We start from the raw sequence: 19,325 nt of genomic DNA, 5'->3' as shown, positions 1-19,325 counted from the left end.
AGAGTCTTTGTATTATTGTTTGTTCCTCTGCTAAATGGGCTTAAATTTACTATGTTTCAAGCTCTTAGGTCTGCTTTGTTGTTGTTGTGTTTGTTTGGAACTTAATCAAGATTTAGAATAGCCCTAAGGGAATGCTTGGAATATTCCCTAATCATTTTGTGAAAAAAATTATCAGAAAAAATCATAAAAGAACATCTAGAAATGGTTTGCACAAGTATCTCAAATGTTTTGTCGTGAGGCCCTTCTGAGTATATCAAAGTTAACAACTTTTTGTGTTGCTAGGACAAGTCCATTGTTTATCCTTAGGGGCCCTGGCTAAGGGGAGAGAAACCCTTCAGAAGTTCCCAGTTGATTGTAAATAACAGTGATGCTGTAGAAAAGTAGGAAAATCAACAAGGAAAGCCTTTCAATGAATGAAGCTATAATTGCTTAAAACTCTTTAAATCATCATATTAAAGACATGTCTGAATAACATCAAAATAGAATGTCTCCTGATTTTTTGCTCATCTCTTAATCATCTTTTGAGAACAAAATATGTGACCTTTATTTCCACACATAGTATTTTCCCCCTAATGTTTCTAGATGGTGAGGGTTAGCTTTTACTAACAAAATGTTGCTTTCAAAAAAATTTTTTTTCTAGCAGTCCTTGAGAAACTCTCAAACTTTTAGGTATTAGGTCAATCTTTACACTTTGTCACCTTCATTATGAAGATTAAAACAGTTCAACTAGCAAAAGGTAGAGAAATTGACATGAGAATGCATAGTTCCTGTATTCTAGGTCTATTTTTCCTACATCTTCCAACTTAAAGAATAGATATATTCCAATTATAATCCTAAATGATATTTGAGAACTTATCTGTAAAAAGCAGAAAATACAGGAAAACAGGTTTTCAGAAATTATCGCCAGTCTATCAAAATCATATTGTATAAGCTAACCACATTTGTTTCAAAGTAGTGCAGAAGGCTATTAAACATGTTTTATTTTCCATAGATTCTGTTAAACACAACTATGCAAATTAACTCTTTTGATCTCTACCATCTAGCATGGTCAACTCTCAGTTAACTGCCAGAATATTGTCCTCTCCTTGTTTTAAACAATAGGATATGTTAACTGCAAGATCTATTGTAATTCAAAATTTGCAGTCTGTGGCAACTTGGGGTATTGTGATGGACTTTTATTTTAAAAAGAGAAGTAAAGCTGTCAGAGCTCTCTTTTACTCTGAGTAAATAGAGGGAAACCATTATTTCTATCTAAGGAAGCAACCCCCATTATTCTTCACTTTTAGAATGGCTTTTCTCAAAGGACAGGCAGAGCACTAGTAATTAGGATAGTCCTTTGGGGATTTTAACTGATTAGAGTACCCCTATGACTAATGCCAACTGCCTGGTTCAACCTTTCACTCCTCCATGTGCCTTCCTCTTTCTACTGTCCATTTAGTCTATTTACTCTTTTGGGAAATCTCACAAAGTTTTCAGTTGCTTTTTTCTACCAATTTTCCATTGACCCTATATGGCTCTCAAACTCTTTGGAAATGTCAATTCATTCCTTTACCTCCATTCCAACACCAGAAACAATTATTATGAAGAAATAGCAAGTCATGAAATAGAGTTTGATCAGCTGTAATGAGATCTTCATGTCTCTGCAGCATGGCTTTTATATAAATAATTCCACTAAGGTTGAGATACAGATTATGAACATATCCCTTCCAGGTGGTTTCATCCATTTATAGTTTGCTCTTACTTTTGATATTTTTCTCGTTAAGAATTGTTTTCTGATTATCTTATTATTTTATGCTGATAAAATTCTATTGGTTAGGGTTAAGAAGCAAAAACTTCCTAAGCATATTGCTTTAATAATGCAGTCATGTAATTTTTAAGCCCAAATGTTTTTTTGCTGTCTTAATACTTTAAAGAAGTTTATATTTGTGTTTTGCAGTTCACACAGAAAAATGAGTTTTACTCTATCCTCAGCAAACTATAAGCCCTGCTGAGAAAGGTTTCTTGATACTGTGAGAAACTATATCTGTAGTTTCTTAATTTCTTATAAAAAAGATGAAGCACAAATCAAATGAAAACCTTTCCTCCAGATTGTTTCTTTACATTGTTTTAAATAACTTAGGATAAAAGGTTGGAATTAGCATTCTTGTCCAGAGCTCACTTTTAATGATACGCTAACCCAGTAATAGTATGGTGAATGACTCTAGGTCTTTCTACTGAGGCTGGTGCATTGCTTGAGTTTGGGAGTTCTGAGCTCCAGTAAGTCTAAAGATGACCAAATGTCCACACTAAATTTGGCACCAATATAGTGAGCTCCTGCCATAGAGAGGCCACCAAACTGCTTAAGGAAGGGCAGTTTGACCCAGGACAGGATTGGAACTGGCCAAAGTTTCCATGCTAATCAGTAAGCAATGGAATTGAACAATGAATATAATAGCCAATGAACTTTCACTAGGTAAGACAGAGAAGCCCAGTCTCTCCTTTTATTTATTTTTTTGTTTTTTATTTTAAACCCTTAATTTCTGTGTATTGGCTCCTAGGCAGAAGAGTGGTAAGGGTAGGTAATGGGAGTCAAGTGACTTACCCAGGGTCACATGGCTGGGAAGTGTCTGAGGCCAGATTTGAACCTAGGACTTCTAGGCCTGACTCTCAATTCACTGAGCTACCCTGCTGCCCCCTGAAACCCAGACTCAAAACAAACCAAACAACTAATAGTATACTTCTTTCTTAAAGTGAAATTTCAATGGCAAATGAGCTTTTATAATAGAAGCATTTGATATCAAGGACTATTAAACAGTGTATTAATGCTTACTTCTAGCTTTATATTGATAAACATAAAGATATATCATTTTAACATTCAATTTAAATATTAGTGATAGTAAAATAAAATACTTCACTGAATTTAAGAAGTGCTTTTGCTAGTTGGATTTTTAGCATTTTCTTCCAAAAAAATCAAAAGTTAGAAAACAAAATAACATTTTTTTCTCTTTTTTTCCCTGTTCAATTATGTTCAATAAGCATTTTTTTTTACCAGGCATGTGTTACCAGGTGTGTATCAGGCATTGTGTTGTCATTAAAGACAAAAATCACAAAGACAGAAATGAAAAATGAAAAAAGACAAAAATCACAAAGACAAAAATGAAAACGGTCCCTACTCTCAGAGCATCCTGTACCTGTTTGTTAAAGACCTTGGTATATGTGCTGCTGAAGTGAGCACTATTAAAGACCTTGGGAAAAGGATAAAAGATAACAGAGACAGAATAGAACTGTTTTGGCTGAAATATTGTTACTTTCATTTCTCAAGTTCTCCAGGCTTTGCTTCTACTCTTTCCTGTGCATTTTAACAGCTATTGAACAAGAAACAAATTCATTGAGATACAATGTAACCAAAATAGCTAAAGAAATTATCAGTTAATGTCAAGCTCACTTCCTCCGGTAAACCTACTTGCATCTTTGTAATTACTGGGGTTTCCTTCTCATGACAAGTAATTTCAGAATCTCCATTCTAGTTCTTTTGGGAGTTCTGCCAGCAATTTTAGAGAACATGAATAGAGTCATAGGGCAAAAACTGGATTATTATTTTAAAAAGAAGGCGTAGCCACTTTCCACCTTTAAACTAAGGAAACACTTTAAAAGAAAAAAAATTTGTTTCTTCAAGACAAGAGGCTTTTCTCTTGCTTATTTGGTAGTGCATATTTTTTACTAGACATTCCAAATTATGATGTCATTAATGTGCTTCTTTCCCCACCCCTTTTTTCAGCTTGCTTTTTTAACTGAGGAAGATATGATATAATCTCCATAGAGTTAAAGAATGGCATCTGGGCCTATGCCTCCTACCAAAGATGAACAACTTTCCTCTGGCATTGATGATCTTCATTTTTCACTACAAGGTAAATTAAATGGGTATTTGATGGGTCTTGTTTTAGCCAGGGCACCCCAGGGAACCTTATTCTTTTTCTATTCAGAAGTTCTGTTGATTGCTGTCTCTATGTTGAATACTATCTCTACTTTTGAGATTACAATTTGCCCTATGATAAAAATTTAAAACATGTACTTTAGAAAGTTTATTTATGAAACAGTTGACTAGAAAAATGGGAAGTGGACAAGAGAAGCTAAAAATCTTTTAGTATATTGCATGTAGTTGATTAATTATTTTTTTTTAAGTCAAAGAGGAAAAGTTTGGTGCTTATAGTTTCCTTGTCTTTTTGTGTGTGTGTGATGTTCTTTTATGTCTTTTTCACATTCTTGAGCCTCATCTCCCCATCTGTCGCTATATAAATATACTTTGGTCAGCTTAATAACAACACAGACTTATTCCATATTGACAACCTAGACATTTAAAAACCATTAGGGCTTTATACAAAGTAGGTTTCTAGAGATTTGTTTTGTTTTTTGCACTGCACCTTGGCAGTATTGGTAAGATTCGTGTTTGGTTTTGAGAACTTAATAACTGGAATCATTGTCTTTGTTATGCTTCCTTGTTAACTACCTGTTTGATCTTGTATTTCTTTAACATGAAGGAGTCAGACAGAAATGTTAGGTTGTGTGGACAAAGCACATCTTAGAGTTGGGAAACAAAATGGTATCTAGCATAGAAGAAATTAATTTATAGGACTTTCACCCTCTAGTTTAGGAGTTTTTAACCTGGGGTTCATTAATTTGTTATAAAACTATTTGATAGTTATTGCAATATGATTGTTTACTTTTTAATCCTGTTGATTTTATTTTATGCATTTAAAAATGTTGTCCTAAGAAGGGAAGGGGTTTATAGGCTTTATTAGACTTTTTTCTTTTTTTTAAACTCTTACTTTCTGTCTTAGAAACAACTCTTAAGACAGAAGGCTAGACAAACAGAGTTATGTGATTTGCCCAGGGTCACACAGCTAAGAAAAGTCTGAGATCACATTTTAACCCAGATCTTCCTGACTCTATGATACCAAAAAAAATTTAATTTCCTTTTTTTTTTGATGGTGAAATTTATGTACATTGGTTTATTTTTAAAGTTGTTATTTCAAATCAATATCCACTTAGATACTTATATGCACAGTGACCAAAAAATATGGATTCCAAGTTACTGACAGTGAGAATGAAGAAAATGAATATCTTTCTTATTTTTTCTCATTGGATATTTCTTTTGATTAACCCAGATATTTTCCTTAAAGCAGAAAGGCCAATGAATTTTGATGCAAGGCTATGGCGTTTTGTAAAGTAGACTTTTAAATTACTGTTTGCATAGAGCAATGCAATATATAGTTAGTTAAGATGTATGGTTATAGAATTGGATGGAGATTAATTAAAAATTGTTTTGATAACTCAATCCACACAGGGTTATATTTAGAAACAGAATCCAGCTTCTATTCTAATTGAAAGATAGCAGATAGTGGTTATGCACCTCTTTGATCATCTTTAATTATATCTGCCTCTTGGATTTCAATGCAATGTGGGGCAGTAACTCATGTAACAGAATGTATTAAGCCAAGTGAAGATTTACAATATATTTCCTAATCCCAAAGCATTACCAATGAATGTTTTAGGAACACTTTCTGTAATTCTCAAAAATAGTTAAGATTGAAGATCCTAGAGAATGGGGGGGGGTGGTCAGATCAAGTCTTCAGGTGCCATTTTTGGTAGCTAGTTCTGCACTAGGAGCATAAGCCAGTTTTATTAATAATAGTTTCCTTACATTTAAGAGATTCCAGATCTATTCCAGCATTTGAATAATTACTCAGTTTAATAACTGAGTAAAATGATTTCTAAATTTACCATTGCTTACTTTTCTATTAAAACTTGAAAAAAATTACAAGTTGGTACTCATCAAAAGGGCATGTGTAGCAAATATTGCTAAATGATATTAATATGCAGGAAAGTTAGCAGTAGTTCACAGAACAAGATTGGTTAGCTCTTCATCTTTTATTTATCTATCAGTATAATCAGATCATTGTTTGATGGTAAGAAACCATAAAAAAGGGCAAAGCATCTCTTTTTTTCCCCCCAAAACATAAATTTATTTATTTTCCCTCCCCCTCAGCATATATAGATTTTTAAAATTAATGTTTCATTTAGAAAATCAATACAAATTTATTTTTTCCAGTCTTACCACATCCCATTGAGGAGGAAAGATCATTCAATGTCTTGAACCACATAAGCATAGTCAAACAAAACTAATTCCCTCATTGGCTGTGGAAAAAACCAAAACCAAAGCACTTTATTCTTTGTCAGATAGTGGGTAGCATGTTTCATCATCAGCATTCTGGCATCATGGATGATCATTCTATTGATCAGTAAAACTGTTTGTCTTTGCAGCTCTGTTTTTATTGCTTAAATTTTTATCTGGTTCTGCTCGTTTCATTTTTTATCATTTTATAAAAGTCCTTGATGTTGTTATGATTAAAATTTTTTCCTGGTTATGCTTTCTTCACGTGGCATCAGTATATGCAAGTCTTTCTGTAACTCTTTAAAATAATCTATTTCCTTATTCTACCACATTCATATACCACAATTTGTTCAGCCAGACAATGGGCATCCCCTTTGATTGCCACTTTTTTTCCACCACAAAAAGAACTAGTATTTTTATACATTTTAGGATCTTCCCCTCTTTGTTTCATCTCTTTGGGGCATAAGTTTAGCAGTAAAAATTAGTTTTACCTATTAGTTTAACTGGATAAAAGGGCATGTACAGGTTAGCAACTTTTTGTGTATTGCTTTCCAGAATGGATGTTCCCATCCATGGATCCTCCAGTAGTATATATATATGTTATCCCTCAATCTTGTACCCTTCAGTCATTTTCTGATGGTGAATAGGCAGAGACAATTAGGTGGCACATTGGATAAAGTTCTGGACTTGGCGTCAGTAAGATATGATTTCAAATTGGTCTGAAACATCAACTAGTTATATGGCCTACTGTGAGTCAACCTTTGTCTGAGTTTCCTCATGTATAAAATGGGAATAATAATAGCACCTCCTTCCCAGGATTCTTAGAAGGATCAAATGAAATAATATTTGTAAAACTCTTAGCATATTGCCTGGTGCATAGAAGGTGCTTAATTACTGTGTCCTTCTTCTGTCCTTCCTATACCTTGGCTATCTCATCTCCTTCTGTGGCTTTAAAGATTACTCCCATGCAAAGGACCCTCAAGTTGATATATGTAGTACTAAGGTCCAGGCCTACAACTGTCTTTTGGACATTTCTACCTACCTGTTTCATTATCATTTAAATACATATTTCCAAAGCTGAGCAGTTGATGTTTTCCCCAAACCTGCTATTTCTCCTCCTTATTTTTATTAGTACTACTATCATTCATTTGGTCACTGGCGTATAGTCTTCTCACATCTGAATCTTTTTTCTCCCTCAGCTCTTTTATGTAATCAGTTGTCAAGTCATTTGCGTGCATGCATGTGTTCAGTTTCAGTTGTGTCTGACTCTTTGTGACCCCATTTGGGTTTTTTTTGGCAAAGATACTTTGCTGTTTCCTTCTTTAGCTCATTTTACAGATGAGGAACTAAGGCAAACAGGGTTAAGTGACTTGTCCAGAGTCACACAGCTAGTAAATATCTGAGGCTTGATTTAAATTCAAGAACATGAACCTTCCTAATTCTAAGCCCAGTGCTCTAACCATTGCACCCAAGTTATGGAGTAACATTTATTAAATGTTAATTTATGGAGCACCTACTGTGTCTAGTATACTATATGCTATAGTTAAATTCTAGAAATTAAAAAGCAAAAAAACTAAAAAAAAAAAAACCTAAAATGTTTAGGTAATACAGAGTCTTGTCATCTTGGAGATTTTAAGTACAAAGTTGTATAAGGCAAATGCAGAAGATAGGTACAAAAAAGTGCTAGATAAAGACTGAGGGGGAAAGAGGCATTACTAACTATGACTTAAGATATAGCTTCTTAACCCAGAGTCCATAGACTTTTAAAAAAACTTCAACAATTATGTCAATATAATTGGCTTGTTTTGTAGAAATATATATTTTGTTTTATACATTTAAAAACCTTAATCTGGGAAGATGTCCATAGGCTATATTGGAATGTCAAAAATGTTAAGAATCCATGAGCAAAGGGGCTACTTGGAGGGGGGTGACATTTGAGTTGTACTTTAAAGCAGAGATATCAAACATGCAGACAATAGTCTCTAAGTGAGACCTGAACCAAAGTAAAATCTCTTTTGGAGATAACATTACATTTAAAAAACTAAGTCAACATGTGGCCTGCAGGAATCCTTATGTGTAGTTTAGTGGCCCCTATTAATATTTGAGTTTTACCTCATTGCAAAATTATTGTTGATGCAGGTCTAATTATGTTGACACATAGCATATGATCAGCAAAATTCATTTCATATAACTATGGATGAGAAAATAACTTATTACTTGGAGGGAAGAATGAAAGCTTAACTATAAAATGAATTATTCTCCCCATTACTACAAAATTTCAGAGTTGGGATGAAACTTTGGGGCTACCATGTTACAATTCATACTCAAAATATACCTAAATGGTCAATAAGTGCATAATGCACCTAACATGTTTAAAAATTCCTCTGCTTAAAAACTTCCAATGAGGGAGAAATTAATATTTTCTGAGGCAATCCATTCCACTTTTGAATATTGTTAGAAAGTTTTCTTGACATCAAGCCTCAATTTGCCTCTTTATAACTTCTATACATTGTTCCTGGTTTTGCCCTGTGCAGGCAAAAAGAAGTTCACTCTTTCTTCCCTATAATATTTCTTCAAACACCTTAGAAATGCTATTTTGGAATTTTCTTTTCTCCAGGCTAACCTTTCCAGTTTTTTAAACCTATTAGACATAATGCCCTTCACAACTGTCAAAGGACCCCTTCAGCGGGACACATGATGAATACTAATTATATCCTGATGATATATGAGTACCAAGATTGATTAAGTCTTGCAAGATGATTGAGTTTCCCAATAACTAGTTACTTGGGGCAGGAAGGCATGGTGAATTCTATCAGACATTCAAAGAGCAACTAATCCCAATACTATACAAATTATTTGATATAACAAGCAAAGAAGGAGTCCTGCCAAATTCCTTTTATGACACAAATATGGTACTGATTCCAAATCCAGATAGATCAAAAACAGAGAAAGAAAACTACAGACCAATCTCCCTAATGAACATAGATGCAAAAATCTTAACTAGAATACTAGCAAAGAGACTCCAGCAAGTAATCAAGAAGATCATCCACCATGATCAGGTGGGATTTATACCAGGAATGCAAGGATGGTTTAACATTAGGAAAACCATCCACATAATTGACCATATCAACAATCTAACAAACAAAAATCACATGATTATCTCAATAGATGCTGAAAAAGCCTTTGGCAAAATACAGCATCCATTCCTATTGAAAACACTGAAAAGTATAGGAATAGAAGGACCTTTCCTAAAAATAATAAACAGTATATACCTAAAACCATCAACAAGCATCATATGCAATGGGGATAAATTAGAAGCCTTCCCAATAAGATCAGGAGTGAAACAAGGATGTCCATTATCACCTCTATTATTCAACATAGTACTAGAAACACTAGCAGTAGCAATTAGTGAAGAAAAAGAAATTGAAGGTATCAAAATAGGCAACGAAGAGACTAAGCTGTATCACTCTTTGCAGATGATATGATGGTCTACTTAAAAAGTCCTAGAGAATCAACTAAGAAGCTTGTAGAAATAATCAACAACTTTAGCAAAGTTGCAGGATACAAAATAAATGCACATAAATCATCAGCATTTCTATATATTTCCAACACATCACAGCAGCAAGAGGTAGAAAGAGAAACACCATTTAAAATCACCCTAGACAATATAAAATACTTAGGATTCTATCTACCAAAACAAACACAGCAATTATATGAAAACAACTACAAAACACTTTCCAAACAAATAAAACTAGATCTAAACAATTGGAAAACCATTGATTGCTCATGGGTAGGTCGAGCCAACATAATAAAAATGACAATTCTACCCAAATTTAATTTACCTGTTTGGCGCCATACCTATCAAACTACCAAAAAACTTCTTTACTGAATTAGAAAAAACTATAACAAATTTCATTTGGAATAACAAAAGATCAAGAATATCAAGGGAAATAATAAAAAAAAATGTGAAGGAAGGGGGCCTAGCAGTACCAGATATTAAACTATACTATAAAGCAGCAGTCATCAAAACAATATGATGGAGAAATCTAAAGAAATGCAAAGGCAGTGCAGCCGGTGGGAAGGGTGCCTAGAACACAGTGGTGCTAATTAAATGCTTATTGACTGACTGACTGGTCTGACTAGAGAAGAATGTTTACAGACCTCCTCATTCCTAAAAGGAATACCTCTTTTAATGATCTCTTAAGATTACATTAGGTTTTTGGCTGTCACATCACACTGCTAACTCTCATTGGACTTACCGGCTGCTAAAACCCCCAGGCATTTTTTAGACTAACTGTTTTCTAACAATCTCCTCCATCCCATATTAGTAAAATTGATTTTTTTAAAACCCATTTTTAAGACTTTACATTTATTTCCACTAAATTTTATCTTTTTAGATTCACCCATGTTCTGTTCTCTTTTTCTGGATCCTGACTTGCCATTCAAAGTGTTAACTTCTGTTCTCAATTTGTGTCATCTGTAAATTGGATAAGCTTACTCTCTCTCTGCCTTTATCATAGTCATTGACAGAAATGTTAAACAACACAGGACCAAATACAAATACCTGAGGTACTGCACTGGTGATCTTTTGCCAAATTGAACTTCAACCTTTAACAATTATTCCTTGATTAGGACCAATTCAACCAGGTCCCATCCATCTAATTGTATTATTATTTAGCCACATGTAGATATACAAGAATATTATACTTGCCAAATGTTTTGTTAAAATCCAAGTAAAGTATATCTATAGCAATTCTCTCATCCACTACTTTAATAATCCTGTCATGAAGGAAATAAAATTAGTCTGGCATGACCTGTCCAAGATGAAGCCAAACTGGCTTTGTAATTAGCACTTCCTTTGCTAGGTGAACCATTAATGAACACTTCTAGAATTTTCCCAGGAATCAAAGTCAAGTTCTTAGGATTAGGATTTATAGATTCTATATTATTCATTTTTTGGAAAACAGGGACTAAATTTTCCATTCTCAAAACTTGTGGTATCTTCCTATTTTCTATGATCTTTAAGATATCTCTGGCCATATTTTGGCAGTCACAATTACCAGTTCTTTTCATGTTAAAGGATATGGCACATCTTTGTAGTATTCATCAAGGACAAATAGGTGATGTCTTACTACTTCCTTATTTATTGTGTCAACCTTCTAGTAGTCATGGACTATACATCTCTACTTCACTTAATCCAATTCATGAGGAAATCGACATCTCCCTATAATGTTAATTTGAAAATGAAAGTTGAACAAATTTGAAAATGAAATTGAACAACAAGAAAAAGTCATGGGCTTTGAATGGTACATGCATGGGGATGGGTTTATGGGGCTCTTCGAGGAAGCATGCTCTAGAGCAGTGATGGGCAATCTTTTGAGCTTGGTGTGTCAAAATTCACCAAAAAACTGAGCATAACTTGGATGCGGTTTCACTTTGAGAAAAAAATCATAATTTCATGATATTTATAGTTTAAATAACAAAAATGTATAATTGTAATATATAACAGTATTTAATAAACCAAAATAGGTAAATTAATATAGAATTGTCATCTATAGTACACAGAGTGTCTACACTACACTACAGCAAATGTTTCATCCTTGGCATGCCACCCCATGCGGCTGTGTGTGTCATAAAAAATGGCTACATGTGTCAGTGCTGACATGTGTGTCATAGGTTTGCCATTACCGCTCTAGAGCTATCCTTGGAACTGCTGGGTATTACAAAGTTAGACCCGCCTTTCATTTTGGGATCCCTGTTCACACAACTAGGAAGTAGTCTGAGACTAGGTTTGAACCCAGGACCTCCCATCTCTAGGCTTGACTCTCAATCCACTGAGCCCCAGCTGGCCCTGCATTTTCATAAAAAATCATTCCATATATGCTCAAAGGTCAAGCTTTTGATCAGGTCTTCATGACCTACTCTATCAGTATTTTTAAAAATACAGAAAAAAATAAAATTTTTTAAAGAGCTAATCTTACCTCTCTTAAATGGATCTAGTCCTGTTTGCATTCATTTTAATGATAGCATGACATTGAAAGTGGAAACTTATCTCTTATCTAAATTGTCACACCCAAAGATGGATCCACCCTGATTTGGAATAACACACCTGGAAAAATGTAGGAATGTCTGACTTAAAAATAGTGATTCATCGCCCTGATGAGTGATGAAAATTGCTATGAGGCCTAGAAGAAATTAGGGTAGCATGAGAAACAAAGTTATAGTGATAAAACTCAGGTAGCAAATCTAGAGATAATTATATATACTTTTGCCTTTCCTTTAGCTTCGTTTTCCATTGAATTTTCATGTGAGAAAATGTATGTTGGGGAGAAAATTCTGAGTGCTTTTCTTTAGCTAGATATTTGGTATCTTCTCCAAGGAGAAAAGCAGATTGGTAAAAGTTGAAAGGGGTGACATTGATGCTCATGAATGAGTCAGTAATATTTCTGGCCAAATATATTCTTTTATCAGTTGGTGATTTTTTTAAAACAAAAAAATTACAGTGACCATGGCCCACTTTTAAGTAAGCCTGATATATGAAAATAAAGATGTACAAAGTAACAGTTCCCTAATTTATTTACTTGACAAAATAATTCTTTGGTTTATAAAAAAAGTATCGGTGATACAATTCACTCAAAGAGACCTTGTAATGCATTTTAAGAATTAATTTTTAAAAATCAGCTTATACTGGACTTTTATTTTCAGCTGGTATAAAACATATATATATAGTGTCAAAATTTGTTTTGTGCCAACTAGTCAGTTCGGTTCAAGTGAACTATTTAATAAACATAAGTACCAATATTGTGAAGAATATTATACTAGACTAGGGGATATTGAAAGAGGGGGTGTGGGTGTATGCATATGTTTGTGTTCATTCATTTTTAAGTTGTGTCTGACACTTCTTGACCCCATAAGAGGTTTTCTTGACAAATATATTAGAAAGGTTTACCATTTCCTCCTCCAGCTCATTTTTACAGATAAGAAAACTAAGGCAAACAGGTTTAAGTGACTTGTCCAGGGGGCACATAGTTAAGGAAGTATCTGAGGCTGGATTTGAACTTGGGAAGATGAGTTTTCCTGACTCCAGGCCTGGTGCTCTATCCACTATGCCACCTTGCTGCTATCTAGAAAGTTAGGCCACACATCCCCTGCCCTAGTGGATTTTTCAGTCTGGAAGGGGACTGTGACACCTACATAAATGAGTGTAGTGCAAAATAATAGGTAATAAATGCAAAAGGAGAGACACAATGACAAAGTAGCTTTGGAATTAGGAAATTTGGGTTCAAGTTCTGCCTCTGAAATATATTTGGTGATCAGAGAGAGACACAACTTTGTGCTTCCAGGAAGTTCTCTAAAACTGTAAATCACATATAAATTATAATAATGATGATGATGACAACACTAGGTAGCATTTATGTACTTAAATATGCCAGGGACCGTGTTAAGCACTTTACCAATTTTTTTTTAAAGCCCTGCCTTCCGTCTAAGAATCAATACTGTGTATTGGTTCGAAGGCAGAAGAGTGGTAAGGGCTAGGCAATGGGGATTAAGTGACTTGCTCAGAGTCACATAACTAGGAAGTGCTTTACCAATATTATCTCATTTGATCCTTGGCCTTGAGGTTTGGAGCAGAGAGTTCTCTACCAAAGACATTTCAGGTCCCAGTCCTTCAATACCACCTCCCTCCCAAAATGCATAAGAAAAGTGAAAGCAAAATGATGGATTGAGGGAGAATGAAGTCATGGAAAAAGAGGAGTGAAAAAGGGTCATCACTGGTTTAAGAAAGGAAAGTAGACTTCTTGAGGTGGTAGCATTTAGTAAAGTAGGGGCCAGCAGGCAGGAGTATCTCACAAATTCTTCCTTTTTTGGAGATCTATTAATTTACCTCTGCAAACTGGAAGTGATTACTAGAAGACATTATTATAATTATCGGATAGAATTAGGTGTCTCCCAAAGAGAGGTTATTTGCTCTCTTTTTAATGTTAAAATAAAGTCCGATATCTACAGGTTGTAAGACAGCTCCTAACTTTAACCTAATTTCTTCCCTTGCTGGGACTCAACCCCTGCCAGAATCCACTTTCACCTTGCTCTAGGACCCATTATCAAGGAGGATAGAGCTTTTAGATAATAAGACTGCCCAGAAATGGATGAAAATGAATAGTTGTGAAAAGTAGTTACATCTTAGGCCAATTGCTTTGCTTGAGAGAGGGGAAGAGATTTCCTTCCATGACCTATAATCCCACTGATTAACAATTGATTTGGGTTAAAAGTGGTTTATGGGAATATCAGTGAGTTTTGAATTACTAATGAGATTTAGATTAAAAAATTACTTCTTCCTAACATTTATCTCAGGACTTAGGACATAGGATTTTGGATTCGAGGGTGGTGGTGGTTAGGAAGGTAGATAATTTTTTAGCAAGGAATACACTCTAGGATAGTAGGAGTGGGTAGGATGTTATAATGGGAAATTTAGAATAGCAAGAGACACCCAAACACCTGGGAACTTGGAAAAAAGGCACATAGAGGTGAAAAAGGGGTGGAGAAAGATATGGGGAAAGATGCCAAAGACATATTTCATCTATTTCAAAATATTGCCTCTAGGAAAGGTAGGGGAGTCTCCTCTTCCTAATATTCTTCCTGTTGCTCATCATCTTCGTTCTTGTATTCTTGTCTCAGGAGGTAAAAAACTTAGATTATTATTATTAATATGATAGTTCTTTTATATTTTGGATGAAATAGGATTTTGAAGACTAGATGATTGGTGAACTAACCATCTCACTTCATTTCAATGGAGAAATGAAGCCTAGGTTCTAAACAACTGACACCAATTAAAACTTTTGTTTTTGTTTGGTTCTTTTGTTTATTTTTTCATTGATTTATTGGGTCTCTCTAACACATACAGGCTGGAAATACAGCTGCCACTATAGGCTAGAATTATCCCATTGCAATGCTGGCGGGGATGTGGCAAATTTGGGACATTGATGCATTGCTGGTGGAGTTGTGAACTGATCCAACCATTCTGGCTGGCAATTTGGAACTATGCTCAAAGAGCTATAAAAGAATGCCTGCCCTTTGATCCAGCCATACCATTGTTGGGTTTGTACCTGAAAGAGATCGTAAACAAACAGACTTGTATGAAAATATTTATAGCTGCGCTTTTTGTGGTGGCAAAAAACTGGAAAAGGAGGGTATGCCCTTCAATTGGGGAATGGCTGAACAAACTCTGGTATATGCTGGTGATGGAATACTATTGTGCTCAAAGAAATAATAAACTGGAGGAATTCCATGTGAACTATAAAGACCTCCAGGAAAAAAAAAAAAAAGAATTATCCCATTGCTTTTAGGCATCATCCCACTTTGGCTAGCCTGATGGCCTTCTGCTCTTGAGGGCCCACCATATCGATGCCAGATTTATTGCAGACATCTCAGCACTATTGCAGTTCAGAAATCTTATGGTCAAGCAGTTGACCAATCTCCATCTTCTTTAGTAGCATGGACTACCAGCATATGTCACTACATCCAGCATAATTGGACTTTTGTAATATAATCATTACCTGGATATGATTTGCTCACTTTGGAAAAACAGGACTCAACCATCATTATTTAGTTATTGGTTATAAAACTAAGTTTTTTACCATGTTATTTTAAAAATTAATTTTATTTTTTTACTAAACAAAAATTTGCCTTTTCTCCCTCCTATCTCTCCACACCAAATGAGAAAGAAAGAAGAACCATTCCATTATAGACATTTATAGACTAGCAAAAAAAAAATTCCCACACTGGCCATGTCCAGAAAAATATGCCCAATCTCCACCTATCTATCAGGAGATGTGTAGCATATTTCATCATGAATGCTCTGCAGTCATAGTTGGTCATTTTGTTTATCAGATTTCATAATTTTTTTAAATGGTCTGTTTTTATGATATTGTTTTCACTGTATAAACCATTTTCCTCATTATAATCACCTAGTTCATATGAATTTTCCTGGCTTTCTCTGAAACCAATCCCTTTAGTTTCATTTCTTGCAGAATTTTTTTTTTTGGTCGAGGAAATTTACTATGATGATTCTTAAATTACCTCCCTCCAATTTGTTTTCCAAGTCAGTTTTTGTTATGAAATACTTTACATTTTTTCTCTTATTTTTTGAGTATTTTGATTTTATTTGAATAACTTGATGTTTCATGGAGTAATTGACTTCATGTTAGTCCACTCTAATTTTCAGAGGGCTTGTTACTTGGATGAGGTTTTTTTATATCTTGTGTCAAGCTATTAATTCCTTTCTCAATTCTTCCTTCCATAGCACTGATTTATTTTCCAGTTTTTTTCTCTAGTGGTCTTATCTCATTTAGAAGTTTTTCTTTTAAACTCTTTTAAACTTTTCATTTCTTCTAGAATTTCTGGTTTAATTTATGCCCAAGCTCTGTTTTTCTTCAAGGCTTTGCTTGTAGATGTTTTGTAGTCATTTTCTTTTTCTGGTATTTGTGTTTTAAAGTTTTCCTGCCCCATACTAGCTTTTTATGATGAGTTTCTTTTTTGTTTATTTGCTCATTCTTTAAACCTTGTTTTATGATCTTGGACTTAATATTTGGGCCAGGCTTTATGCATTTCTGGATGGAAAGTCTGCTCTGGTCCTGTTGCTACTTTCTTGGAGTATTGAGTGTTGAGTTATTCTAGGATCTTAGGGATAGTTTAAGGTACTCAATAGTGGTTTGATCCAGGGCAAAGTTTAATTTGGGGCCCTTCTTTATAAGCTTTGAAAGTTACTGACTTGGGTTTTAATATGAATAACACACCTCTGGGCTTGCCCAGTTGTAGATCTAAAAGGCGGTTGCTGGATTCAGACACTTAAATTTTAGCCAGCTGGAAACCTTTGTACTTAAGAATAATATAACCGAAGACTCCTCTTTGGTCTGGCATTCTTGCCCTCATTATTCCACTGCAGGCTTCAGGCTATGCTGGGGCTAGGAATTGAGGCCTTACTCCATTCCTTGGTTCAGAACCAACCAATCAATCAGTCAATCAGTTCACATCTATTAGATGCCTGCTATATGCCAGACACTGTGCCAATTGCTGGATATACAAAAGGAGGCAAAAGATGGTTCCTGCCTTCAAGGAGCTTACAATCTAATTGGGGAGACAACATGCAAACAAAAGTACATGATATATGGAATAAAGAAGAAATAATTAATAGAGGAAAGGTTATGGAAGTAGGAGGGCTAGGGAAGGGTTTCTCTAGAAGATAGGATTTTAGTTGGGACTTAAAGGAAACCATGGAAGTTAGCAGTTGGAGAGGAGGAGGGAGAGCATCCCAGGCATGGAGAATAGCCAGAGAAAATGCCTGATGATGAGAGATGGAGTATGTCTTTGTGGAGCAGCCAGAAGAATAGTGTCACTGGCTCAAAGAGTATTTTTCAGGAGATAAAGTATAAGATCCAAAAGGTAGGATAGGGCTACATTATGGAGAGTGGTGAAATGCCAAATAAAGCATTTTGTATTTGGTTCTAGAGGCGATAGAAAGCCTTGGAGTTTATTGAAAAGGAGAAATGACATGATTGGTCCTGTGCTTTAGGAAAATCACTTTTATAGCTCAATGGAGGATGAATTGGCTTGGGGAAGAGAGGAGGCAGGGAGACCCACTAGCAGGTTATTTCAATAATCCAGGTGTGAGATGATGAGGGGCTGCATTATAATGGTAGTGGTGTCAAAAGAGAGAAGGGGGTGTATCTGAGAGATGTTGCAAAAGTGAAATCTGCACATCTTGGCAACAACTTAGATATGGGGAGTAAGAAATAGTGAGGAGTCCATGATGACTCCAGATTGAAAGTCTGAGAAACTAGGAGGATGATATTGCTTTCTACATTTATAGGGAAGGTCAAGGATGAGGTTAGAGTGAGAGATATTAAGTTCTATTTTAGACATATTGAATTTGAGATGTCTACTGGACATCCAGTTTGATATTTCTGAAAGGTAGTTGGAGATGCAAGATTGGAAATGAGCTGCTGCTTGCTTCTGAACTTGCTCATTGTTTTGTCCACAACCTGCACTCCAGATTACTCCTTATCCTGGAATGCAACCCTTGGGCACAGAGAACCCCTCCTCTTTCAGTCCTGGAGCTGTGACCTGAAACTAGGTAGTAAACAGCAGAATGGCCAGTTGGCATCTATTGTTGAAAACTGAACCAGGTTGGAATTCTCTTTGCTGTATTCAGAATTTCTTTTTGTCCTGGTCCCTCTTCCTGTCTTGGGGAGAGGAATGGAATGCTATGTGTGGCCATTCCTAGCCAGACCCTATCTATCCTCAGTGGCCATAGACCTATCTGTTTCCACCGGAGCTAGAAAAATGACTTCTTTTGATTTTTTTTCTTGGATCTCATGATTAGGATGGGAGGGTGGGATGAGTTGTATCTACCATCTTGGGAATTGTTAACATTTTGTGCCTCTGTTTTGCTTTTAGTATTTTGAGTGTGGTTATATGATTAATGTGTGGACTTTCTGGATAGCCAGCTATACGGCTCCAGATTACTCTTAGGCTGATCATGTTATTCATGAATTATCAGTCAATCAGTCATCTGATATTTATTAAGCAACTACTATGTGACAGGCAGTGTGCTAAGTGGCAGAAACACAAAGACAAAAGTGATTCCCCTGCCCTTAGGGGCTTATATTCTATCACGTAAATTATATGTATCAATGCATAGAGTGTTGGCTTTAAAGTCACCTGAATCCTGTCTCAGATACTTATTAGCAAGGAAGCCCTGGACAGGTCACCTAACCTCTTTCAACCTACATTTCCTTCTCTATAAGGTGGGAATCATAATATCACCTACCTGATAGGGTTGCTGTGAGGACTGTAGAAGATGACATAAATAAAGCACTTTGCAAACCTTAAGGTGCTATATAAATACAACTAGGTAGTATAGTGATTAGAGTGTCAGACCTGCAGTCCAGAAGACTCATCTTCATGAGTTCGAATCTGGTCTTAGATACTTAGTAGTGTAACCCTGAGAAAGTCTCTTAATCCTGTTTGCCTCAGTTTCCTCATCTGTACAATGAGCTGGAGAAGGAAATGGCAAGCTACTCCAGTATCTTTGCCAAAAAAAAACGCAAATGGGGTTACAAAGAGATGGACACCACTGAAATGACTGAACAACAACAACACATATAAAAGAATATAC

At 35.2% G+C, this 19,325-nt stretch overlaps 1 protein-coding gene across 1 annotated transcript in view; it reads left to right on the top strand.

Moving 5' to 3' along the window:
- Positions 1–19,325, top strand: part of SYNE2 (spectrin repeat containing nuclear envelope protein 2) — a 419,774-nt gene that overhangs the window by 63,417 nt on the left and 337,032 nt on the right. Inside the window, exon 3 of the mRNA XM_044664857.1 lies at positions 3,758–3,887. Coding sequence (XP_044520792.1) covers positions 3,809–3,887 — 79 coding nt within the window. The 5' untranslated portion in view covers positions 3,758–3,808. The remainder of the gene's footprint in view (positions 1–3,757; positions 3,888–19,325) is intronic.

Source organism: Gracilinanus agilis, chromosome 2, assembly GCF_016433145.1.
Source record: "Gracilinanus agilis isolate LMUSP501 chromosome 2, AgileGrace, whole genome shotgun sequence".
Taxonomy (NCBI): Eukaryota; Metazoa; Chordata; class Mammalia; order Didelphimorphia; family Didelphidae; genus Gracilinanus; species Gracilinanus agilis.
Note: the sequence above shows the minus strand (reverse complement) of the source record. Positions and strands in the feature narration are given on the sequence as shown.